The 26,905-nt window shown below is 42.8% G+C and overlaps 1 protein-coding gene across 1 annotated transcript in view; it reads left to right on the top strand.

Moving 5' to 3' along the window:
* The window catches only part of LOC137422393 (adhesion G protein-coupled receptor B3), a 209,035-nt gene that overhangs the window by 20,145 nt on the left and 161,985 nt on the right, over positions 1-26,905 (top strand). Inside the window, exons 3-5 of the mRNA XM_078773200.1 lie at positions 10,118-10,282; positions 10,829-10,993; positions 12,508-12,672. Of these exons, the coding sequence (XP_078629326.1) occupies positions 10,118-10,282; positions 10,829-10,993; positions 12,508-12,672 (495 nt within the window). The remainder of the gene's footprint in view (positions 1-10,117; positions 10,283-10,828; positions 10,994-12,507; positions 12,673-26,905) is intronic.

Raw genomic sequence — 26,905 nt, 5'->3', positions numbered from 1 at the left:
TCTTCAAGCTTCGACAGCCGGATCAATTTAACAAGTGGTCGAACACAGTTCATGCCATGAACTTGAACGCTGGCAGTTTGAGCATGGCCATCTGAGCCAGGAAAGGTCTACATGACCTTACCAAGTGGCCACTGGACACGAGGCAGCTGGGAAGACGATCAGCACCACATCAACCGTGGTCAACTCCGTGCTCTCCTTTTGCCACTTCTGTCGAGGCTGGAGACTGGGGAGGTAATACATAATAAAGTTGGACCAAAATTGATTGGCAAGGATCTGGCTGTGACGCCAGCGATGGCGTCCGAGGAGCTCCGTAGCAGGATACACCACTTGAGGTAGCGATGCGTCACGACGTCCCATCAGTAGCACAGAGGGAGTAACAGGATCAATATCGGATATGTCTGACGATACATAACCCAAAGGCTTGGAGTTGAGGATGCCCTCAACTTCAATGAGGACCGTGCACAGCACAGGCTCCGTCACAGTACGGGTTCCAACTACGACCCGTAGGCTGTTCTTCACCGACCTGATTTCTCGCTCCCATATTCCGCCAAAATGTGGTGCATTGGGCGGGTTGAAGCAAAAGCTCACTTGCTGGTTGGCGAGAACAGGTTCGAGGGCAGAGAAAGTTTGACGAAGTTCGGCATCTCCCCCTCGGAAGTTGGGGCCTCTGTCCGATAAGATCTCGTGAGGTTTCCCTCCATGGGCGATGAGGCGACGGACGGACATTAGGAAGGCATCAGCATCAAGGCCCTCCAGGAGGTCCAGATGTACGCTGTGGGTAGTGAGGCACTTGAAGATTATACCCCAGCGCTTCTCCGTTCGTCTTCCAATTTTTATGGTGAAAGGACTGAAGCAGTCCACTCCAGTAGAGTAGAAGGCAGGCTTGTATAGTTCGAGCAGGGGGTAGATCAGCCATCCTTGGCACTTCTGGATTGGCATGCCATCTTCGGCACTCGAGGCATTGATGTTGGTGTCGACGAATAGCTTCTCGACCACGCAGAATTCCATACTTGCGACGTACTTCAGCGAGAATTCTCTCCGGACCACAGTGAAGCAGTTGGTCATCACATTCTTGAATGAGGAGCTTGGTTACTGGGTGATGAGCATCTAAAACAATAGGATGCACAGCATCTTGTGTAAGGACATCTGCACGGCGTAGTCTTCCTCCTACTCTGATGAGACCAAGGGTACGGTCATATTCAGGTGAGAGAGATGCCAGTCGACCTCTGATGGGTAAATCCCTACCCGTGGCAAGTATCTGGACTTCGTCCGGAAAACTATCGTGCTGTGAGCGTTGAAGCAGAAGATTCTCTATCTCCCCACGCTGGTGAGCGCTTAAGGTAGGACAGTCTTGATTTGAGGCCACCCCATTGGGACACTGCTGTGCAGCCACAACCAGAGCGTTCCAAGTCTCATACTTTGAAGGGTCAGGTAAGGCCTGTATGTCCACTGACATTGTTACACAGGTCGACCTCCGGAGCTCAGTCACATCACTTTGCTCTAGTACGCTGACCGGTCCTTGTAGTGACCAGCCCAGGTTGGTACAAACTGCTTCTGGAGCACCCTTGGGGCCAAATCGCACAGGTTGCTTTGGTAAGATGAGGTGCGGATAGTCTGACCCGATCAATATTGTTGGTTGAGCCTTGTTAATCAAAGGGAGTGGTATCCCAGCTAGGTGGGGGTGCCGTTTCTGAAGATCGGCCACTGGGTATGAATACTCAGATAAGCGCAGCATTGTGGCAGTGAATGCTGCATCGATCCCATACCTTTGGTTCGGGTTCTCGACCGATGATATATGAAGCTTGACAGAAGCCACGGTACACTGCAACATATCTTCTCGCACTGTCTTGAGCAATATGCTTCAGGTTTACCCACCAGGTTCAGCCGCTCCGTTATTGAATTCAAAAACATAGTCCTTTCTGAACCATCGTCTAGAATGGCATAGGTCTCTATTGATCCTTGTGGGCCATGAAGAAGCACCTTTACGACCTTTAACAGGACATCATGTGGACGGGAAGGCTTGTCAAGGTACACTGCAGATGGTGCGGAGCCTGTCATTAGGACGGTATCGCTGGATCTCTGCGCTGCATCATGTAGGATGGTTAGGTGCAACTCGTTGCAAGTAACGCATGGCTTCCTAAGTGTACAGCGATCAGCTGGGTGTGACCGACTGCACCTCCAGCAACGGTCATGTTCCCTTATCCACTTAATATGGTCTGTGGAAAGCTTCTTGAATTCCGCACAGGAACCGAGGTAATGATTGCTGGTGTCACAATGAGGACAATAAGGCTTGGTCTTGGTTGTCGAAGAAACATTACCCAATGGCTGTGGCCTTGTGCCAGCTATTGGTGACTCAGAGTTGTGAAACACCAAAGCCCGTGATTCGTTCTTCTTGAAAGATGAAGAATGCTGTTCCTTTCTCTCTAATCCCTGGCCCTTGCATTTGTAGAGGACAGCAGCTTGGTTCGCTATACGTTTAGCTCGGGCCTTCGCCTGCAGCCAAGCTGCCAGATGGTGCAACGTGTAGGTCTGATTCTAATCTGCATTTAAAAGTCCTTGGTTAATGCAGTGCTCAATGAATCCATCACGATAGCTCGGTGGCAGTTTGCTAATTAGCCTGTCTACATGTGAGCCACATTGTAGTTCAAATCCATGCTCACCCTCGAGTGAATGTAACATACCCACAAGGGAGTGCACTGCGAGAGCAAATTCTTCAAAGGCCTCTGCATCTACAGACCTCACTGGTGCCATGTTCATGATGGCACCAATTTCGCTCTGTACGAGTTGCCTTGGCTGTCCAAAGTGTCCATACTTGTCCTGCAGGGCCCATAAGGCCACAGTGTATGGCTTCGGATCATGCATGTAGGCCTGAGCAAGCTTGTATGCACTTGGTAGCTTAAGGTGGGTTAAGAGTACTTGATATTTGTACTCCTCTAATAAGTAGGTGTGATTACTTATCAGGCTATCCAATGCCAGCTTGAGAAGGGCAAAGTCACTTTCTCTGCCACTCTGGAAATAAGGCAGACTCGGTTTCAGTACGCCATAAGATGAAGCTATTAGTAGGTCCATGAGGTTGGGTGTTGCAGGTTTCTCAGATGGGTGAACTGGATGCCCATGTGGTGAAGTCGAGGGTGGTAGATAGGGTGCATGATAACATGGTAACATGTGAGGATGAAAATTTGAAACTTGGAATGGAGCTGTGGTAGTGGATGAATATGCAGTTGGATGAGTTTGCTTCACCTCCTCATTCGGTGATGTATTGTCATTAATGATTAATCGAGGAGTGGATTGTAGGTCGGCAGTGATGGCAATCGCCGGCTCTGGCCGCAGTAGCGGCAGCTGCGTTGGCAATAGTTTGTTTGGTTGAACTGAGGAAGTACATGATGCTCCACCACCGTGCAGAATCGTATGCTGGGCGGTAACGGTTGGACGCCTGGTTGGAGAGGTAGGCGCTTCATCTCCTGCATCCAAGAACGACACTATCAACCGTGCTTCCTCCAGGTCCTGTTCCGCATTCCTCAGCGTCTCTGTCTTGTTAGCTGGACGGACAAGGCTTCGCGTTCCCTCAGAGCCTGGTGCTCCATCTCCTGAGCCTGGTGCTCCATCTCCTGAGCCTGAAGGACTTCATCCTGCAGCTGCTGTCCACGTTTCTCAGCTTTCTCATCCTCCCCAACTTGACATGTCAGTTCCTCCAGTTCATACTGTTTTCGTTTTTCCATTAGAATAGCTGATTGTATACCACTGAGTTGGGATGTAATGGGTGTACGGCTGTAGCTGGAACAATGGCTGCGTCGTGAGCTATGTGCACTGCATAGTGAGGCAGTCTTTGGTCGGTGGCTTCCTGACGAATGTCGTCGGTAAGAAGAACTCGGCCCACACTCCTGATTAAGGGAAGAACCACTCGTGTTTGAAGGTACATAGTGAAGAACATAGTCTTTCAAACGTTCAGGGATACGTACATTCCTTTCGGGTCGGGAAGACGCCGTTAATTCATTGCCAATGCTGATGATGGCCAGATCCGGTAATTCGGTGGCTGATACAGGTGCATCAGGCGTGGGGCTGACGGCGGCCACCGAAACAGAGACAAATGGATTCGTGCCATGAGTCGTTAAAGGACTAACCGGGATAATGTCGCTGGTATTGTCTGCTGTTTGAGTACAAATCGGCAGTCAGGGTAGCGGCGATATTCTCGTCCATGATTTCCTTGTCCAGCTGTTCGTTATCCGGCTCGAAGGACCATGAAAAGTAGGCTCGGGGATCCTACGGTAAAGGCTAGCTAGTGCGGAGGATAATAGAGAACAGTGGATCCAGGAAAGGGGCCGTGATCAAACGGTTCGGACAGGACGAGACACTAACTCCCTCTCGGCACAACATTTAATAAAACAAGGCAAAGATGGCGGCAATCAACTCGCTCACACGAGCCATCAGCAAGAAGCCGGAAGTCTCCTCCCTTTCTGGTGCAAATTATAAGAGACAAAGGTAAGAATTACAGGCTCGCACTACACCAACATGGCATCAACATATTGCAAGAAAACATTCATAAGCAAAGCAGGAAACATTCACGTAGCTATATTGTACGCATAACATCAGAGACTTTCTAACAAAAGGTGGAAAAAGCAGCAATTATTACTATTTTTTAAAAGTCTGATATGACTTGTCTGGCATTCACGCTTCTGGTCTCCCAGACTAAGGCTGGTTAAAAAATTTTTCCTGTTTGTCATCGCCGCCCGCCCCATAAAAGTCGTCCGCCTCTAAAAAAAAAAAAATTTCTTGCTCGCGAAGTCAGTAAAATCCGTTCCCGCTCAGTGGAACAGGTTCGAATTTTGTATGTGCTCGCGTACTGTCTGAGCCAAGTTACATGTGCTCGTGTACTGTCTGAGCCAAGTTACATGTGCTCGAACTTCGCTGATCTGCAGGAGATCAATGAGGCAAACGTCTTCAATAATGTCGACGCCAAAGCCAATCTCACGTGCAACGATGCGACAGAGAAGCCATACTAGTATACTACACGGCTGGCTATGAAGATGTGTGCTATTTGTGTGGCTGTGTTGAGGAGCTGAGTACCACAGATGAGTCATATCCTACATGCCTTACCTGCAGTAAGAGTCGTACTGCCGAGAAGAGGCCCACTCGGAAGTTCAAGAAGTAGTTGGTATTCTGAAGGAGAAGCCAAATATCATTGGCAAACGGGAGAGCCTTACATGAAAATTATTGCTGTGGATTCCTAGTCAAAAATTAAACGAGCGCTGCACTACATGTAGTAGTAGGTGATGATAGATACATGAATAAACGGCAACCAACATTCTCTTGGTGTTGAACTCTACTCAACATGTATGAGTGCTATAATAGCAGTAGCTACTGATAGATAGATACATCTATGAGTGCTATAATAGCAGTAGCTGCTGATAGATAGATACATCTATGAGTGCTATAATAGCAGTAGCTACTGATATATAGATACATCTATGAGTGCTATAATAGCAGTAGCTACTGATATATAGATACATCTATGAGTGCTATAATAGCAGTAGCTACTGATAGATAGATACATCTATGAGTGCTATAATAGCAGTAGCTGCTGATATATAGATACATCTATGAGTGCTATAATAGCAGTAGCTACTGATAGATAGATACATCTATGAGTGCTATAATAGCAGTAGCTGCTGATATATAGATACATCTATGAGTGCTATAATAGCAGTAGCTACTGATATATAGATACATCTATGAGTGCTATAATAGCAGTAGCTACTGATAGATAGATACATCTATGAGTGCTATAATAGCAGTAGCTACTGATAGATAGATACATCTATGAGTGCTATAATAGCAGTAGCTACTGATAGATAGATACATCTATGAGTGCTATAATAGCAGTAGCTACTGATATATAGATACATCTATGAGTGCTATAATAGCAGTAGCTACTGATATATAGATACATCTATGAGTGCTATAATAGCAGTAGCTACTGATAGATAGATACATCTATGAGTGCTATAATAGCAGTAGCTGCTGATATATAGATACATCTATGAGTGCTATAATAGCAGTAGCTGCTGATATATAGATACATCTATGAGTGCTATAATAGCAGTAGCTGCGGATATATAGATACATCTATGAGTGCTATAATAGCAGTAGCTGCTGATATATAGATACATCTATGAGTGCTATAATAGCAGTAGCTGCTGATATATAGATACATCTATGAGTGCTATAATAGCAGTAGCTGTGGATATATAGATACATCTATGAGTGCTATAATAGCAGTAGCTGCTGATATATAGATACATCTATGAGTGCTATAATAGCAGTAGCTGCTGATATATAGATACATCTATGAGTGCTATAATAGCAGTAGCTGCTGATATATAGATACATCTATGAGTGCTATAATAGCAGTAGCTGCTGATATATAGATACATCTATGAGTGCTATAATAGCAGTAGCTGCGGATATATAGATACATCTATGAGTGCTATAATAGCAGTAGCTGCTGATAGATAGATACATCTATGAGTGCTGTAATAGCAGTAGCTGCTGATATATAGATACATCTATGAGTGCTATAATAGCAGTAGCTGCTGATAAATAGATACATCTATGAGTGCTATAATAGCAGTAGCTGCTTGATCGCATCGCATGGTTAAAATGACATTTGACATTTCACCTTGGGTCAAGGTAAGTAAAGTCAAGTACATGTCAACGGTCAGTTAATATCAAGAAGATGTCAACAGAAAACAATAAGCAACATATTTTTCCAGTTTAGGATCCAGCAGAACACATTTGAGATGGTAACTAATGATTGGCATTCAATAATAATGCGAAGTGATGGGATTTACGTGTATGGTGAAGACTATATGTTAATTATGCATATTTTTTCTCTAATTAGGTCATTTGCTTATTAATTTGCATATTGCAAACATCTGAGAGGGCAAATGACAAAACAAATGTCATAATCAATGTTCCTTGTGAAATTTGCCACATGTTGGTACCCAGGTTGATATACTTTGAATGAAGTATGGTCACTGTAATGACGTTTGAACTTTGACCTTGAGTCAAGGTCACTAAAGGTCAACAGAAAAAAAATGGCGACATGATTTTTCCGATTAGTAGGACCCAGTAGAATACATTTATAGTGGTTGGCCAAAATTAACATGAACTGCACACGAACTTGAAATTGAGTACATAGGCCCCCCCAGTAATATATACACACTTAGCCCCTCGCAGGAATTTGATTCCTGTTTATAAAATTGTATTTGAATTAATCTTCAATGCATTTCTACTTATTCACACATACATATGCATGCATATACTTCCGCTAACATTCAGGGTTTGCCTAGCAGGCACGAAAGACATCGGCCATGATAAAGCTCGCAGTGTTGAGTGTGGAAAAGTTCTGAGTTGATTGTGGCTGGCTCAATAGCGCAGTGGGCTGTTGACGCGTTATCAACGGAGGTCTGTGGTTCGAGCCCCGCGTTGAGTCTGAATTTTTTCACACTTAGCCCCTCGCAGGAATTTGATTCCTGTTTATAAAATTGTATATACACAGACTTGGCATTTAATATGGAATTTTTTTTTTCTCCTTGACTTGGGTTTACTTTCTGAACTCAGTATTTCAATCTGGTGAGTTTATTTTACCCTTCGGTGATGTCTTTGTTGAAAGAACCATGTCACTGATTGTCTTTCGCAGCAAGAAGTCAATAACAGGATTATATCACAGGTGGCATGACAAAATGTAAGGACAGGTACATTTGACGATTGGCTTCACAATCGGGTATATAAGGGTTGTTGCGTTCTGTATTAGTGGAAAACAATTGCTGCACGTCTACAAAAGTTATTGCCGCTTCCTCTGGAGATGGTCCGTCAACTTGACAATGCTGTTTGTCATGGAGTGGTGGCTTTACGAAATTCTGGCATGAAACAGCGTGCTATTGCTCGGCAGTATGGCATCACTCAAGGTCAGGTGTCAAAGATCCTGAAACGAAATGCTCAGAGGGGTGTCCCTACTCCAATACCGAGGCCAGGACATCCACGCAGAACCACAAGGAGAGTTGATCGCCAGCTGCACCGGTTAGTCTGCAATGGCCGTACCAAGTCAGCTAATCGGCTTAGGGCTGAGTGGCAGCAACTGACAAATGTTCCTGTATCCAGAAGGCTAGTCAACCAACGACTGGTTCAAGCAGGCTATCGTGCCAGGCGTCCCCTGAGAAAGCCACGCCTGACCAGACAACACAGCCAGCGCCAATTGCAGTGGGCCAGAGAGCACCGTCAATGGCAGCCAGGACACTGGAATCACGTGACCTTCTGGTGTATCGTCAAGATGGCCGCGTCCGAGTGCGCAGACAAGTGCATGAAGCCCACAACGAAGATTGTATAGTGCCAAGAGACCAAGCTGGAGGTGGTGGGGTGACCGTTTGGGCTGCTTTTCATGCAGGGGGCAAAACTGACCTGGTTGTTCTGAATGGAAACCTGAACCAGTTCAAGTACAGGGTCATTCTGGAAGAAACATTGCTTCCATTTGCTCGTGCAGCCTTTCGAGGAAACTTTGTCTTCCAACATGACAATGCACGGCGTCATCGTGCTCGCATGATCCAACACTTTCTTGCTGACCGTGGTGTAGAGCATATGGAGTGGCCTGCCATGTCCCCGGATATGAATCCGATAGAGAACTTCTGGGCAGAATTAATGCGTCAAATCGACAACTTGGACCAGCAGCCTGCCTCTGTGCATGAATTGCAGCAGGCTATTGTCACTGCATGGCAAGCGATTCCTGTCCAAACCTTGGCAAATCTCATGAACAGCATGCCTCGACGTGTACGTGCTCTCCTGAATGCTCATGGGGGTTACACGAAGTACTGAACTGTAATTTTACTGTCCGTAATCCCAGTCATAATTTAGCTTTTGTTTTTGTTGAAATTTTTTTTGGCTAATGTGCAAAATAAAGAGATACTTCTGGAAAACGTACAGAAGTTTAACACAGTACTGTCCGTGAATTGAGTTCGATATCAGTTTACATCACTTTCAAGGATCAATTTATTTGCTTTGAAATGTCAAATGTGGTTTTTGTTTCTTTTAAAGGTCACATTAACAAAATCTAGAATAATTTCAACATAATTCCAATGAACTTTTGGTTCTAAGTCATCTTGAAAAGTAAGTTCACCCCCACAAAAAAAAATTCCATATTAAATGCCAAGTCTGTATATTTATACATACATACATACATTAGGCTTTCAGTGATGAAATAATGTGCCCTGTATATATATATATATATAGGACCTCGACTGAGGACCCGGTCAGTGCGGCACACTTGTGACCTGGTGTGTTTTGAACTTATATATATATATATATATATATATATATATATATATATATATATATATATATATATATATATATATATATATGGTGTAGAAAAAAGATGAAACACATTTGAAATATAAATATATTTTAATTATCGAAGTTATTCGATCACATTAACATTTCTAAAGTACAGACATTGGAATTTCTTCAAAATACACTGTTTAGAAAATTATGTCAGTTAAATGCTAGAGTGGACTAATTAGGCCAGTATTTATCAAGTCATCCTGAACAAAAGGAATGAGAAAGATGTTTATATACAAAGAAAGGGTGAGTCGAGAGTGGGCACTTGTTCTGTCGTACCTTTTATAGCTTAAATATCTCCTTAATAATCACAGATATATATTGATGTTCATTTTGTCTTATATCTGTTCTTGTCGAAAATAGGTACAATTTCCCACAGCTTGTGTGACCGTCAATTTTTATTTTTTTTTGTATGCAAGATCGAGGCTCGTGGAAGAGCCAAGATTATTTATTACGATTATTTATTATTATTTATTATTAAGATAGTAATTGTAAGAGATTCCTACATTTTCCTGCCCGCTCCCTTGGTCACTGTTGATATTGTTTTGACACGAACATCAGGCATGCCTGTCTTCCCCAGAGGAACTGGTCTATTGCTTCTGGCTGTACTTCTCCGCCACGCCACCACATCTGTCATCGAGCGACGGACATAAAGCTCTCCCTCCACCCCAATTTTTCTTTCTCTCTTTGCCCATTCCCTTGACTCTCCCAACCTTGGCCCACTCAGTGCATGGTGCATGGAAGGAATGGTCGAGTTGGAGCTTGTGTTCCTTCACGTGTGGACGTGGTGTACGCACTCGTTCTCGTAACTGCAGAGAGCCACACTCCGGAGGTTTGCCCTGTGAAGGGACAGGGACGCAAACCAAAGTCTGCAATATCGCCTTGTGTCCAGGTAACCATTGAGCATCGGACCCTATACTGAGTATATCAGACTACATATAAATCCTCACACCTGGATAAATCTAAAGGAAATAACTACCCTCTTCGTTTTAGTTTTAGTTTTAATACACAACTCAAAATTCACCAATGAGATTGCTCCTTCCTTTGAGAATCCAAAATATAGTTTCATTGAGAGTTGACAATTTCATTGGTTACAGATTATTAAGCGTGTTCGTAGTGTGTTGTGAATTTCCGACCTGACTATAAACTGCCAGACTGGTGCTTCGCTGGAAGGGCCTTGCATCAATGAGAATGCTATCCCTTGGTTTGATCTCAACCTGATGGAGTTGTCTGCTCACATTATTCGGTCGACATTGTAGATCGCACGATGTATTTTGATGATGGGTAGGAGAGAGATATGTGCTACATTGGCCAACATCAGCAGCATATCCATGTGACTCAGTAATGATGCAGCCAGGGGGGTGAATTTGTAATTGTGTCCTGTCCAATATGCATTTTCTCACAACGACCAACTAACTGTTTTGTCCCATACCCCCAGTGGATGGTCACTGGGCAGACTGGACCGATTGGCCTCCCTGCTCGGTCTCTTGTGGCAATGGCACCCAGCAACGCTTGCGCGAGTGTGTCGGTCCTATCTATGGAGGTGCTGAATGCCTTGGTCCATGGTCCGAGAGACGCACCTGTTTCGTTCGTCAGTGCCCAGGTTTGGCAGGGATCATATTCCTTAAGTGTGGGCATTTGGTGAAATTGAATAAACTCTGTTTTATTTTTACGCAGTAAACTTTAAATTGAGTTTGGCTTAAATTGTTTAAGTAAATTATGTTTTATTGAGTAAAAAATCATTTTTTGTAATGCTTCTCCACTGGTCTAGTTACGTCTGCTCTCTCAGATGTCGGATTCTCCCCAGCCCCTCCAGGTTGCATGCGTTCTTCCAGTAACCCCCTCCTGGTTAAACTTCCAAAATCCAGGCTTGCTGCCCGCCTCCACTATTTTGTTCCTCACCTTTCCTGTCTGCGCAACCACCTTCCAGATGATGGCCTGTCCCATTTTCGTTCCAAGGCTTCAAGCAGACGATGCACCACCATCTCATGTCACCCGCCTCCTCCCCCAATATTTACCCATGATCTTTTCTACCCCCATTAACCCTACCTAAACCAACACTCCACTCTTAATTGCAGGTTACTGTGTTTACTCCCCTCCTCTCTCTCATATTTTCCATTTCATTACTTGCAAAATCGAAGATTTTTCATGTATATCGGCCGGTTGCGTTTGTTATTGTCTGTTTGTTACTTGGCAATTTTTTTTTTTTTTACAAGTGTGTTGATCACTCCGGTGTGTGTGTGTGTGTGTGTGTGTGTGTGTGTGTGTGTGTGTGTGTGTGTGTGTGTGTGTGTGTGTGTGTGTGTGTGTGTGTGTGTGTGTGTGTCGAGCCGCTCACTTATACTTACCTACAGGTCAAAATTTTAAACCGATCTTCACGAAACTTCACCAAATGGTAGAGATCGTGGTCCAAGAAAATCCTATATATTTTTGAGGTCAAAAGGTCAAAAGGTCGTCATAGGCCAAAGGTCAACACCTTTTTTCGAATATCTAAAATCCTCAATTTTCATTGAAATTTGAATGGGGTTTTCATATCAGCGAACTGAATTTAACCACCAACTATTTTTGAGATCAACATAGGCCAAAAGGTCAACATAGGCCAAAGGTCATTCACTTTTTTTCAAATTTCTAAAATCCTCAATTTTTATCCAATTGACTTGAAATTTGAATAGCATGTTCATTTCAGCTAACTGAATTCAACCACCACCTATTTTTGAGATCAGCATAGGCCAAAAGGTCAACATAAGCCAAAGGTCAACAACAATTTTGAATTTCTAAAATCCTCAATTTTCATCCGATTTACTTCAGCTCTACTTGAATAATATTGATTAGAAGATTAAATGGAAAAAATCTTGACCTGAAATCTCTTTATCTTTCACTACAATAAAACTTTTCACTCTCTCTATGATGAAAGGTTCATCTACCCAAAGCACTAATTGTCATATGTGTATTGTAGTATTATGCAATTCTAATAGCAGAACCTCATTAAGCAGGTAATATGCAAAATATGTACCCATTCATTGTATTGTTCCAAATGTTGTTTACCTGACATTACTCTTTAAACTAAACACAGTGTTGGCAATCCATTTCATGCTTTTGATGTCCTCCAATTTCCAGTTGATGGTCGTTGGTTGCTCTGGGGACCATGGTCATCGTGTCCTGTGAGTTGCGGAGGAGGAAGTTTGCGGAGGGAGCGCACCTGCCAGGGTCCTTTCCACGGCGGGCAACCGTGCGACGGTGCAGCATTCGAAAACAAACCCTGTTCGGAACACACATGTCCAGGTACGACCACGATAGATCACCCCATACATCCCTATCTGCTATCTACTTCTGAAACACTTGGGGAGATGTCGTACTGCAGTAAAGGTAACAATTGACATATAAACACCGAAGTTGACAGGAGAATACTCTTACCTGATATACATTGCCTTCAGAAAGTATTCACACCCCATAACTTTTTTTCACATTTTGCTGTATTACAGCCTGAATTTAAAATTTTGAAATGGAATAAATTGAGATTTTAAAAATCACTGATCTACACATAATGCCCCATAATGTCAAAGTGGAATTTAAAAATAGATGTTTTTACAAATTAATTTAAAATGAAAAGCTGAAAAGTCTTGAGTGAATCAGTATTCAACCCCTTTGCGACGACTCTCCAAATTGAGCTCAGATGCATTCAATTTGCTTTGCTTATTTTTGAGATGTCTCTACAACTTGATTGGAGCCCACCTGTGGCCAAATAAATTGATTGGACATGATTTAGAAAGAAACACACCTTTCTATATAAGGTCCCACAGTTGACAGTGCATGTCAGAGAAGAAACTCTACCATGAAATCCAAGGAACTGTCCGGAGAACTCTGAGATAGAATTTGTGAGGAGGCATAGATCTGGGGAAGGGCATAAAACAATTTCTAGAGTGTTGAAATTTCCCAAGAGCACAGTGAGCTCCATCATTAGGAAATGGAAAGAATATGGAACTACCCAAACTCTTCCAAGCTGGATGTCCTACCAAACTGAGCAACCGGGCAAGAAGGATCTTGGTCAAGGAGGTGACCAATAACCCAATGACCACTCTGACAGAACTACAGGGTTCCTTGGATGAGATGGAGGACCTGCTGGAAGGACAACAGTTTCTGTAGTCACTTCACAAATCTTGACTTTATGGGAGAGCGGCCAGACAGAAGCCACTACTGAGAAAAAGGCACATGACAGCATGCCTGGAGTTTGCAAAAAGGCACGTGAAAGAGTGAGAGTATGAGGCAAAATATTATGTGGTCAGATGAGATGAAATTTGAACTCTTTGGCCTGAATCCAGACTAGTGTCTGGCAGAAACTGTGAAACATGGTGGCGGTAGCATCATGCTATGGGGTTGCTCTTCAGCAGCCAGGACTGGGGAACTTGTAAGGATAGAGGGAACAATTATTATTATTCTTTAACATCCACTATTATCCCACCCTGTGGGGTTGCCTGGGGGTCTTAGTCCAAGTCTTCAGGAACCGGCCTGCCAGGCCTGATATTCGCCTAGTTAGGGCAGGTATTTGGAATTTGGCCATGGTGCCAGTGATATTAGCCTACTCTTTGCGAAGGCCACATTGAGGGAACAATGAATGGAGCCAAATACAGGCAAATCCTTGAGGATAATTTGCTTCAGAGTGCAAAATACCTTAGACTGCAGCGAAGATTTATGTTCCAAAAGGACAATGCAATGACCCCAAGCATACAGCCAAAGCAACACTGGAATGGCTTCAGAACAAGAACATGATAATCCTTGGGTGGCCCAGTTAAGGCCCACACTTGAATCCCATTGAGAATCTGTAGAAAGACTTGAGCATTGCTGTTCACTGACACCCCCATCCAACTTGACAGAGCTTGAGCAAATCTGCCAGGAAGAATGGGAGAAACTCCCCAAATCCAGATGTGCAAAGCTGATACAGACATACCCAAGAAGACTCAAAGCTGTAATCACTGCCAAAGACACCTCTATGAAGTATTGACGCAGGGAGTTGAATACTTACTGTATGTAAATTACATATTTCTGTATTTGATTTTTAACTATTTTGTAGAGATTTCTAAAAAAGAATTCCATTTTGACATTATGAGGCATTATGTGTAGATCAGTGATGAAAAAAATCTCAATTTTAAACGATTTTAAATTCAGGCTGTAATACAGCAAAATGTCAGAAAAGTCAAGTGGGGTGAATACTTTCTGAAGGAACTCGATGGACATGCAGATGTATCACTTCAAATTTTTATATAAGTATAACAAATTTTGTTACAGTTATTGTTATGGTTCGGACTATTTACTCTGTGTTAGTCATGTTTTCCCATAAACTGTTTTGAAATATTACCTTTGAGACATTAATTCCTTGGTCATTTTTGTATAATGATCATTCCTCCAGAGTAGTTCTGTAAGTGATGTCAAAGGTGTCACCTGTCCTTTCTTTTATATGCCTGTTTTATGCTTTTCACTTTGAGTTTATTGCTTGGTAAGCGCATGTATGTGGTAATAATAAAACAGATGGCGTGTGTCCTGAAACGTGTTTACAACAGCATTCTTTTTCAGAGTTTAACTCGATACATGGTTGGGTCTGGATGGGGGAACTAACACCTCCTATTTCAATCTTCACACTGTCCTTTGGGGTGTTTTTACACCGCCAGCACATATATCATTGAATATTGCAGAAAGTACAATCTTTTTGATTTTGTGTCTTTATGACATTTTTGGCTAGCCTGTTTCACCCAGGTAGCTAAAATTTTGGTTCAATAGAGGCGTAATCGGCCTACTTATTACCAAAATACTTCTGGGATGCATTCTGACCATCGATAGGTAGCTTGACTGTCTTTTTCACAACTACCTGTTCATTTTATATCCATTTCTTCAAGACAGATGGAGGTGCAGACAGTGTTTTATTTGTGGGGTGCAAGTGTACCCCAGGTAACACTGTTTAGTTTTCATTATTCCACATGGTCAGAGGGAGTTGTCCAAGCTGAGTCTGTGCTGGTTTTACGTATTTTCATGTGTTGAGATGCATAAATGAAGAAAATGTTTGTGTTGCTTCTTCCAGAAGATTGATTTTGAAATGTTTTTCACCATTTCTTTTGAGTTTGGTATCCATGATAACCATAAATAAATTGTAAACTTGCACATAAAGTGTATGATTTACTCAAAAATGCATCACGAATAATGAATATATCAATTATGTTTAGAAATAATCCATGCCTTGTGTTTAAGTCCATGGGTGTGGACGCACCCCAAAGGTATGAAATGGTTTATTGTCCCATGGGTGAGGATGAGGGTTAAACAAGCGAATTCATCATCATATAAGATATGGTTCCATCTTATTGATATTCACGGCCATATTCGTTCCACTTATTCCCAAGGAGATATAGTGAAGACCCAGGTTCACATACATTTGCCATGGCTAAGGAACGCAATGATTTTCCTTTGTGTAATGGTCACCAATGACTCTCCAGCTCTTACAATATAATGATGTCATAATGGTAAGAATGAAATGCAATGCTGTTCTTAATCGTAGATTCGTAAGGATATTGAAATGTGTGATCATCATTTTTGTTGCTCCCTACATCTTAATCTTATTAGGACTCTGGTGTCCACTGAGTAAATCTATGGCATATTTGATTGACTATGTTTTTTACGGTGTAACTTGTATTGTGAGGACATACGGATAGCGTTTGTCTGTCTGTCTTTATGTCCCCACGAACTTGCACCAATCAGAGCTGATTCGGGTCACATGACAGGTCACATGACATGAGTATCTGGTCACATGGTCATGAGTATCTGGTCACAAGACAGGGGGACAGCGTTTAGTAACCATTACAGTTACATATTTTACTAAAAGGAATTATAATAACCTTTTTCGGAACGTTTTGCGGTCCCAGCGGGTTTCGTAAGGTCGGTAGGAGTTTTCAGAAAAAATATTCAACACAATTATGATTTTGAAATGTGATCGACACGGACTTTGCTCCCGAATCCGGAAGTGAACAGATGAATGAAAACGGTTCACTGGTTTGATAATATCAATACAATCGTGATTTAACATTACATTTTGATATATTAATACTATAGTGTTAGTTTGTGATTGGAATGATGAATGACACTGTTTGGAATGAAAATATAGAGATGTTGAGTTTAAAGCAGAATGAGGAAATGACGTAAGGGTTTCTATCCGTGACATTCACTGATTCGCCATTTGCAGTTTCGCCATTGACTGGATATAGCAACATTGAGACGGGTACGTTTTTTGCCCAAGTCCTTCATGAACCGGCTGTCCATGCCTGAAGTCCAAAAAAAAAAGAAGTTACATTATTTGTTAACTGGTATCCCAACCCAGATCATACTATCCTCTTCAACTGAAGTATCAAACAAGCCTGGCTACACCATTGTTAGACCACCGGTCTTGTTTATTTTTGGTACATGGTGCAAATGGGCAAACCAAGGTGACAACCTTCATGCCAGTGAGTTCATTAGACATTCTATCAATGATTGTCCATCATGGTTGCATGAGCAGCTGATTAATGGAAGCAAAGAGACACCAATTGAGTACCTAGTTGTTTTAATTAGTTATATGCTCTTCATTCAAGAATGGCATGCTGTTGTTGTTGTTGTTGTTGTTGTTGATGATGTTGTTGTTTTGTATGCAGCCTGTGGCTGCTGGTTACAACACTTCTGGCAGCATGGCTGTGCCTCTGATGCAGTGCCCCGTGTTACCCGTAAGCTAGTACTTATTTTGCCGATCTCGGAAGGATGACAGGCTGAGTCAACCCACCTGGAGTTATTTCAGGGGGTCAAACTTAAGAACCTATGATCTTAAGCCAGCCACCTTAACAGTTAAGCCAACACGAGACCAATGGCATACTGACATCCCTTCTACACCTATTGGAGTATGTTTGGCCATTGCCCGGCTCCCTGATTGATGAGAGGTGTCGTGGTGCACCAGGTAAATCCTTGTTTCATTGCCATCACTGGTGTAAGTTTGATTTCCAAGGCCGTTTAGTGGAAATTTCTGAGCAACCTTTCCAAGATTGCAGGTTTCAGCCCTGGAAATGTTCAAGGCGTGTCCTAAAAAAAAGGCCTCAATACTCTGGCAAGATATGGGTTTTTGCCACCACTGCTTTATGCATCCCTGGAACGATGAGTTTATGGGATGAAGATGGCTAGTGTACACTGCAATGACACTTGTAAAAGGGGACAACATAATGCTGAAAAACAAGATCAGCTCAAGACTTCTGAAATTCTTTCTTCAATAAATTCAGTCTCGAGCTAAAGGACAATTGCAAAATTCTTCCATTTTGTTTCTGATGGTCTAAACCAAAATTTATTCCATCTTTGCTGAACCAAATGGAATATGGATATGATCAACAATGATCTAAAGATGGACATCATTGTCCTTTTAAATTGGCAAATACAATCTCTGCTGGAAAATTGATGTCTGAGTGAAAACAGGCAAAAGAGTATTTTGTGGAAAAATAATTTATATGTTGAGTTTTTTTTTGTTGAAACAGATTTTTTTCTCACAGAGAAATTTGAACAAATCTTGTTTAAAAAAAAATTGATTATTTATTAATCAGATCTTCACAATTCAAGGGATTATTGATTGCAGTATGGTGGTTCATGCAACTACCTTCACTTCCGACCTTGCTCCTCCCGTCCTCCCATACCCCCGACATGCAACAACTCACCCCCTGTTGCATGCGTTCTTCCAGAATCCGACCTCTATTCCTTCATTCCTCTATTGATTCTCTTCCCTTGTCTAAGGAACTGACTCCATGTGTCATTTGCCTCATTCCTTCTTTCAAGAATGCTGCCCGATGTCACCTTATACTTCTATTATATCCCTCCCTGCTTACCTCTACTACTGATACACCTCCTTCCCTGATACCCAGCGATTCTTCACCGTTGAGTGATAGGGCAAAAAACGATATATAGTGCAATATCTCAATAAGTTGTGGATGGATTCGGACGAAACTTGGTGGACAGGTTAGGTGTTTGACAAGGACAAATCGATTTGATATTTGTGTAGATCCAAATCTGGATCCAGATACGAGAATTTTCTGTTTCGTTGAAGTGATTCTTCACCATTGAGTGATAGGACCAGAAACGATATATAGCATGATATTTCAAAAAGTTGTGAACGACTTATGACAAAACTTGGTGGATGAGTTGGGTAAGTGAAAAGAACAAGCGGCTTCGATTTTGGTTCTGGTCCGAATCCAGATCTAGCCTCTCAGTGGGATACAAAACGTAAACTGTTCAGCCTGGTGGAGGTATGCACTTTACTGAGTACCGTTCTAGTTTGTAAGTGTGATTCGAACCAATTAGTCTTATACTCTGAAATATAGTAGGGGTGGGGGAGGGAGAGAGATTGTGTTTAGGAAAATCCAGCACTTGGTATAAAATGCACAAGAGAGCAAGTTCATTATTACGTTCATTCATTTGTTTCATCTGAAATCTCTTCTTCACCCAGTCCTGGCCCTTTGTGCTTAACAGACTTTCAGTTCGGGGTCTGCGTCACTTGTTGGTTCGATTGGCAGTTGCTATTTCGACGTCATAAACACGAAGTGTTCCGGACCGGATCCATCTTGCTTTTCTGTTAGATTTTCATCCCTGTGTTGCTGTTTGTGTTTTCATCCAATTTTCCATGTTAAATGGTACCTTATTGTGATGTATTGTCGTATCTGTGTCTGTGTGACTCAGGCCCACACTAATTTTGGCTGTTTAGAAGCCACGTTCCTGGGTCCGTTTCTTTTCTCCCAAGTATTGTCCTTTCAGCCTCCACTTAAGAAAGGGAATGTTTTCACTCCAAAACACATAATTCCTTTTGCCTATATTTCCTGTACTTCATTCTTTATCTCATCCTTTTCTCTGAAACTTCTTCGAGTAAAATGCTTCTTTCTTTCTTTCTTTAAAAGCTTTTAAATACATTTTAAAATGCTTCACCTTCCTTATTTTCAAACTTCAACCATCAACAAACAGCAACACAAGGATGAAATTGTCCATCAACCTTCCTCCCATATCTACAGCACGACCTTCCTCCATGCCTTCAACAATAATTATTTCCACCCATTCCATGATCTTTGACTCGAAGCCTGGTGTTGGCTTAGCGGTTGGGGTGCCGGCTTGGGATCCTGGGTTCGTAATCCCGGTCGATCGCTGAAATAACGCCAGGGGGGTTGACTCAGGCTGTCATCCTTCCGGGGTCAGCAAATTGAGTACCAGTTCACTGGTAATTCCCTGTGTGTCGCAAGAGGCGACTAACAGGATTGGCGGCAGGAAGGGCATCCGGCCGTAAAACATTGCTTCAAAAAGGGGACTACGGTGCCCAAAAAAGGCCAACCCCTGTTCTGTGGGGAAAAATGGTCTCTAAAGGCGAACCCCTGCTTTATGGGGAAAAATGGCCTCTAAAGGTGGTTCCTTTCCATGATCTTTGGCTCAGTATGTCCAGAATGGGAATATCGAGAACTTCAGTTTGCAGAGATTGTCTGCTCACAGCATTAAATTCCCCTTCACGCCCTTTAATGGTGTCAAAACCCTCCGTGTCAGTACCCTTCCCCATATCTCCTACAATACTGCATCCTTCGAACCCCACCCCTCCTATATATCCCCCTCTTTAGCATCCCTCCACTTCATGTCCCCTCTGTCTACATCCTGCCTCACCTCACCCCTCAAACCTTCCCCTCACTCCACACCCTCAAAGCTCTCACTCCACCCACTCAAATATTCCCCTTCACTTGACATACTCAAAATTTCCCCCTCATATAGCCCCTCCCCCTCCCAGCTTCCCTCCTTGTATTGCACCCTCCCATCTTTCCCCAGTCCTGAGTTGCACTTTACAAGAAGAAGTCAATTTTTCACTGTCTGTCTTGGGATTTTATACCTCCCAATCCTCAGGAGTACCTATGGCTACAACCACCCTTCCATCCTCCAAACAGTGACGACTCTCTCTGCATATCTCTCAGACACCATGGAGCAACTTTTAACGACTAATCTCAACTCTCTCTTCCTCATATGTGGTGATTTCAATTGTCTCCATGCAAATTGACTGGGTATTGGTCAATGTGACTCCATGGGACTGCCTCAATCTGTAAATGTTCCAACTCAGATTTCTCTCAATGGTAAATCCCCCCTTCTGGACTTGGTGATGACAAACTTCTGCACAAATGTCTCCTGCTCTTCCTCTGCTCCAATTGGTTAATCTCTGGGATGCCGGAGTGGTGCTGGTGCTGAAGGGGGAGGGAAATTACCCCACTGTCTTGTGCCAGGTGGGCAAGGTAGCAGCAAGTACCTTATCACATGGGCACCTGGAAAATTCTGACAATATTGCTGAACTAACAGAGTGTAAGAGGCTTCTAAAACGCATCATATCCTTTGACTGCCAATACTTTTGTCATCACAAGTCTTTAGGAGATTTTAGCAGGCAGACATCAACATTTCAAGCAAAAAATGTTGACACTACCTGACAAGCCAACAGCTGCCCTAGAGCTACATACAGTCACGTGAAAAAGTAAGTACACCCCATGTAAAGTTTTGACTTTTTCAACATATTTCAACATGCAGCTATTTGATCTTCATTTCAACAATATTGATCGATAAAGGTGATATAATATAACAAATATCAGGAAACATTTACATTTTGTAGTCCATTGTATAATTTAAATAAACATAAATGCAAATTTCGCATGTGGAAAAAGTAAGTACACCCTTGGCTCTAATAGGTGGTATTGCCACCTTTGGCAGAAACAACATCAAGTAGGCGTTTCTTATAACTGTCTACCAGTCTCTGACATCGGCTTGGAGAAATTTTTGCCCTTTCCTCCATGCAGAATTCTTTCAGCTGTGCGATGTTTGAGGGGTTTCTTGCATGCACAGCTCGTTTCAAATCCCCCCACAACATCTCGATGGGATTTAGATCCGGGCTTTGACTTGGCCATTCCAGAACCCTCCATTTCTTTCTTTTCAGCCATTCCTTGGTGGATTTACTGGTATGTTTAGGGTCATTGTCATGTTGCAAAGTCCACCTTCGGTTGAGCTTCAACTTTCCGACAGATGGCCTCACATTATCCTCAAGCACCCTCTGGTACAATGAGGAATTCATAGTGGATTCTATGATGGTGAGCTGCCCAGGCCCTGATGCAGCAAAGCTGCCCCAAACCATAATATTTCCACCACCATGCTTTACAGTTGGTATCAGGTTCTTGTGGTGAAATGCTGTCTTTGGTTTTCGCCAAACATGTCTTCTGGTACTGTGGCCAAATAGCTCTACCTTTGACTCATCCGTCCAGAGCACATTGTTTCAGAAGTGCTGGTCTTTGCCTAGGTGTTCATTGGCAAACTTTAGTCAAAGGCTTTGCTTTAAACAGCAAAGGTTTCCTCCTGGCACACCTCCCATGTAGATCAAATTTGTGCAGCCTCTTTCTAATGGTAGACTCGTGCACTTTGACATCAACAGTGGCAAGAGCTACCTGTACGTTCCGTGATGACATTCTGGGGTTCTTAGAGACTTCTTTCAGCATTTTGCGGTCTGCTCTCGGGCTGAACTTGCTGGGGCGGCCTGGCGTGAACAAGTTGGCAGTTATTTGGAATCTTCTCCACTTGTAGATGATCTTCTGGACAGTCGAATGATTGATTTCAAATTGTTTGGAGACATTTTAAAATCCCTTCCCAGACTCGTTGGCATCTATAACCTTCTTTCTGAAGGCCTCAGAGAGCTCTTTTGATCTAGGCATGGTGACGCCGCACACTTCAACAACAAAGAGCAAACCAAACTAAATGGCTGAGGTTTAAATAAGACAGGTTCCTCCAAGATCCTCTCTAACGATGTTCTAATCATTTGCACCTGAGCTGGTGCACCTGATTCTAATTTTAGGTATTTGAAGTAGTGATAAATGTAGGGGTGTACTTACTTTTTCCACATGCGAAATTTGCATTTATGTTTATTTGTATTATACAATGGACTACAAAATGTAAATGTTTCATGATATTTGTTATATTATATCACCTTTATCTCTCAATATTGTTGAAATGCAGATCAAATAGCTGTATGCTGAAATATGTGGAAAAAGTCAAAACTTTACATGGGGTGTGCTTACCTTTTCATATGACTGTAGAATGTGCAAAGGATAGCAATTGTCAAATTCAGTACAGTACCATTTATTGATATGATTTATAATTATTGCTAATTGGCAAAAATAAACCAGAAAGGACATATTTACAATTATTTGGTACATTGCAGAATAATTTTTTCCTGTGCATCCTTTCAGTGAGGAATTGACCACAGGGAAATTCCTGCGCAGGTGCTATCGGGGTAATTACTCCTATGATACATGACATCAGGGCCATCTCTAGTCATGTCTCGAGCTTTTGATACAGTCTGGCATCCCACTTTGCTCTCCAAAGCCTATGGCACGCAATGCCGACTCCATACATGGCTTACTGATGTCCTCTACTGTCTTAGCCAACATGTGGCTTTCGACGGAATAATTTCATCTCCTCTTCCTGGTAAGGCTGGATCAGTCCCCCCAAAGCAGTGTTCTGGGTCCAGTCCTATGCCTAATCTTAATCAACAATCTATTTGACCTCCCTGGAAAATCTTTATCTATTTGCTGATGATTCACCCTCTGCCATAACATCCCTCATCCCTCACATAGGCAGGTTCCCTTGGCAATGCCCCCTCCCCCCCTCACCCCATCTACTTTCTTCAACAATCCTCTTGAAGAAGTCCAGTCACTCAACTTCCTGGGTCTCCCTTTCAGCCATGACCTTTCTTGTTTTTCCCACCTGTGGAATCAACTACCACATTCTCTTCTATCTCATTCTTCCCTCCAAGTCTTCAAGACACTTTGACAATCTTGTTCAGCACTATACCGACACACGGGGTTGTCCCAATGTCCCATGCTCGATCTTCTAAATGTTGAGCATCAACTGAGGAAGCAGCCCATGCAATTTTATTTTAATTCAAGACAGTCGTGTTCACCACCATCCCCCATCCAAAACAATTATCTTTTCTATCCCTGCTAAAACTCCTCCTCCTCCAAGCCAACCTCAGTCTATTCTTCATAAGAGTTTGCTCCTGTATGCATCCTGTCCACCCCCTACATCCTTCTCAACCCCTCATTCTTACCCACATCCCTTGTTTGTCTATCTCCGTCTATTTTGTCGCTCGGCTCTGCTGTTGGTTTTTCCCTCTCTTTCTGCTGTTCCCTTTGTACTGTTGTGTCCTCATCCATTTTCTGTGTTCTAGCTAGCTCTTCCAAAATCCTTGAGTTTGTGTACAAAAGAACATTCTTCACAATGCAATGGACTTTCCATTACCATCCAATACGAGCCTGGTGACAAGCCTTGCATTTTAAACTGATAACGTTCAGAGAAATAAAGCCTGAAAGTTGAAACACTTTGGCGAGATCTTCGGGTGAATTTGCCCTCATGGTAGTTTTGCTCCCAAGTCGCTCATCTTTGTATTGGTATGAGTGAATGTGAATGATGATGTCACTGATGTTGTGTTGAGTTTAAGCAATTGAGGCTTCATTCCCCTTTCTGCTCCCCTAAGTTTGTTATGTGGTGCAAATGGTATAGAGGTTCCCTGTAAGCAACGCATTTTGTGGTGATTTGGTCTTGTCAAAGATAAGGACACTCAGATATCAAACCACACCTGCAGGTCAGCCTAAGCAGCACTACATTGTGGATAAATATGCCCATGAAAGTCAGTGGTGGCACCAAATTAAGGTATCACTGCACGGCATTCACAGCCAGCTGTGTCTACTTTTGGACCTCAAGGGCAGCCATAATCATACCAACGACCTTGCGAGCCTGCTGCACCTATGTGCATCGGACTTCACGTTGCATTTCCTGCACCTGCAGCCAACGATGCTCATAGGAATAGAGAGTGGGAGAGGGATAGCACACACCTCTATCACTTTAATCGCTTCTCTGTGCAGGTTCTTCCCTTCATTGGCACAGCCCACCTGCTCACGTCTTAGTGAGCATGCCAACGAAGGAAAGAGATTCGTCGAAAGTGGCGACTCACACCATCTATTTAGGTTACGTATGTGTTTATCATTGTCACCATATTTTTGATTTTCTTTTAGCTTTGTCATATATAATGGCATTCATTTACTTTTTTTATTATTTATTTATAAGGAGGAGCTGTCACCAAACTCATGCACACTGATGCAGACAGATACATACAACATGGGATGGGCAGACAGGATGGGCCAGAAGAGCGCACACTCACCTCTAAACTGTTTAGCCTGGGTTCAAATCCTGATCCAGCTATAAACCGTCAACTGAAGTTTCACAGGCAGGGAGATTCATCAATGTGTGTGACATCCCTCGGATGGACGTTAATTGGACATGCATTAGTTGGTGCATTAGTTGGTTAGTTGGTCTGCCAGCATTACTTAGTGAACGTTAAAGATCACGTGGTGCCCTTTGCGGACATTAGGCGAGCTATAATCACTTCTGTATTTCTTTATTTATTTACAAATGAGCTTCGGTGTGTCTGTCTTGCCCATAACATTTTTCCCCAATTCAGTTTTTGTCATCAATCAAATCTTCAACAAACCTTTATTATGAGAATATGGAGTGCACAAATTAATAAAATGTACAACTTTTTTTAGCTGTCGTTTTTTGTCATGTTTAGTTCAAGTACAAAGCGGACGCAGACTGGCTTTGCATTTTGAGATGCTTTCTCATTATACGATTGGATTTGAAGGCTCTGTTGATTGAGCTTTCTAACTTCACCCTTTGCAGACTAAGATTTCATCTGCCATTCTTCAACGAATTTCCTCCACTGGTTTGCTTTCTTCAATGTTGAATGGAGCCAATCATCTCAATTACAGAGCCCCCTCCCCCCTGTCCAGTGCCAGCATGGTTACACAAGAGCACCATTGCTGTGTTTATGAAATGTTCTTCTCGGAAATCCTTTTTTGGGGCATGTACATATGACATACAGAATTGATTACATATTACAGTATCAACCAGACTCATTGGCATTGTGGTTCGAACATCCATTCTGAATGTGGAAGGTCCGTGGCAGATCATCAAAAAGTGGGTGAAATTGAGACATATCAAAAAGAATATGAGCGTAAGAAAGGATGATGAGGAAGAATGCAGCTTTTGGTTGATGAGGGAGAATGTGGGAGGTCCGCAGCTTTTGGGTGGTCTTTCTGTCTTCTACCGACTCCTCTCCGGCCATGCCCCCCCAGCTCTCTCTGTGCTCTGTCCCCCAAATATTCCGACAGGTCGCACAAGATCTGCCAGCAACCCTCTTATGGTTAAACTGCCAAAATCTAGGCTCTGTGCTCACCTTCACTCTTTCATTCCCCTTTTCTCCCACCTCTGGAACAAACTCCCCCACTCCCTTCAATCCCACTCCTCCCTCCAGGTCTTTAAAACAGCTGTTCACCACCATCTCTTTATCTTCCCCCATCCAAAACTTTGATCTTTTCTACCCCCGCTAATTCACCCCAGATACACTTTTTCGAAATTCCAACTTCTTTCCTGGAAGTCCTTGCAGTGTCCATATGTTTCATACCTCTCCCACCTCCCCCCAAGCCCTCCCCCTCCCACATTTCTCCCGATGTCCCTGCTCTCAAATGTTGTGTTTGTGTCCTTCCCCCTCTCTCCCCATCTTGTCTACCGCTCCCCTTATTTTGTGTTTTGTGTATCGGTTCGACTTTTTGTGTGATTAATGTTAGCTCTTTCACGAGCCTCGATCTTTTATACAAAGAAAAAAAAAAAAGTGTTTGGGTTCGTTTGTGTCGTGTAGGAAAGTCATAAAGCGAAAGGAAGAATGGAGATAAAACTAAAGAGGAATAACGATAAGACAGGAATCTCCACATTGCATAATCATAGACCACCACCCAAAGGAGGCAGTCATCATGAGCAAATTAATTACGGAACAGGATTCAATTATGAATATTCCCCGCTGGTTGCATCGTTACTGAGGTGCGGCTGTACAGCTGAGGCAGTGTTCCTGCGGATTCGGGGGAGGAATTTGGAATTTGGCCAAGGTGCACATAATAACCTTCTGACTCTTCATCAAAAGAGACCGTGTGATCTTGAACATCCACCGACTAATGCGAGCGGATGGGACGCCCAGTGTAATGTCCCTCCGAGGTATGGTGCGACTTTGGGATAATCGGGGGTCGAACCCAGTCCAGACAGCTCGATGGTTAGTCTGCTACATCTGCACCATCCTGTTGGACTAAAGTGGCATGGTACAATGGCATATGGATTTTCAAAAGTTTAAATCAATACCCCTTCTGGAATGGCATCATTTCAAACTGAATGTCCTCATCAGCAAGACGCAACTGCCTGGTTCGAAAATTGAGATAGATGTCCTCATAATTAATAAAAGCAACGACTCCAAGAATGGAAATGTGCAACTATGTGTCTTAAGTTTCAGTCTTGGGCATGTGTTGCTCAACTAAGAAATGCCTTTATAAATTCAAACAATTTCAAAAATTTGTGAAATAGATGAACACGACTTACT

This window comes from Myxine glutinosa, chromosome 2 (genome assembly GCF_964187855.1).
Source record: "Myxine glutinosa chromosome 2, kmMyxGlut1.1, whole genome shotgun sequence".
Classification (NCBI taxonomy): Eukaryota; Metazoa; Chordata; class Myxini; order Myxiniformes; family Myxinidae; genus Myxine; species Myxine glutinosa.
The sequence above is the reverse complement of the archived record's forward strand: the minus strand, read 5'-3'. Positions and strand labels throughout refer to the sequence as shown.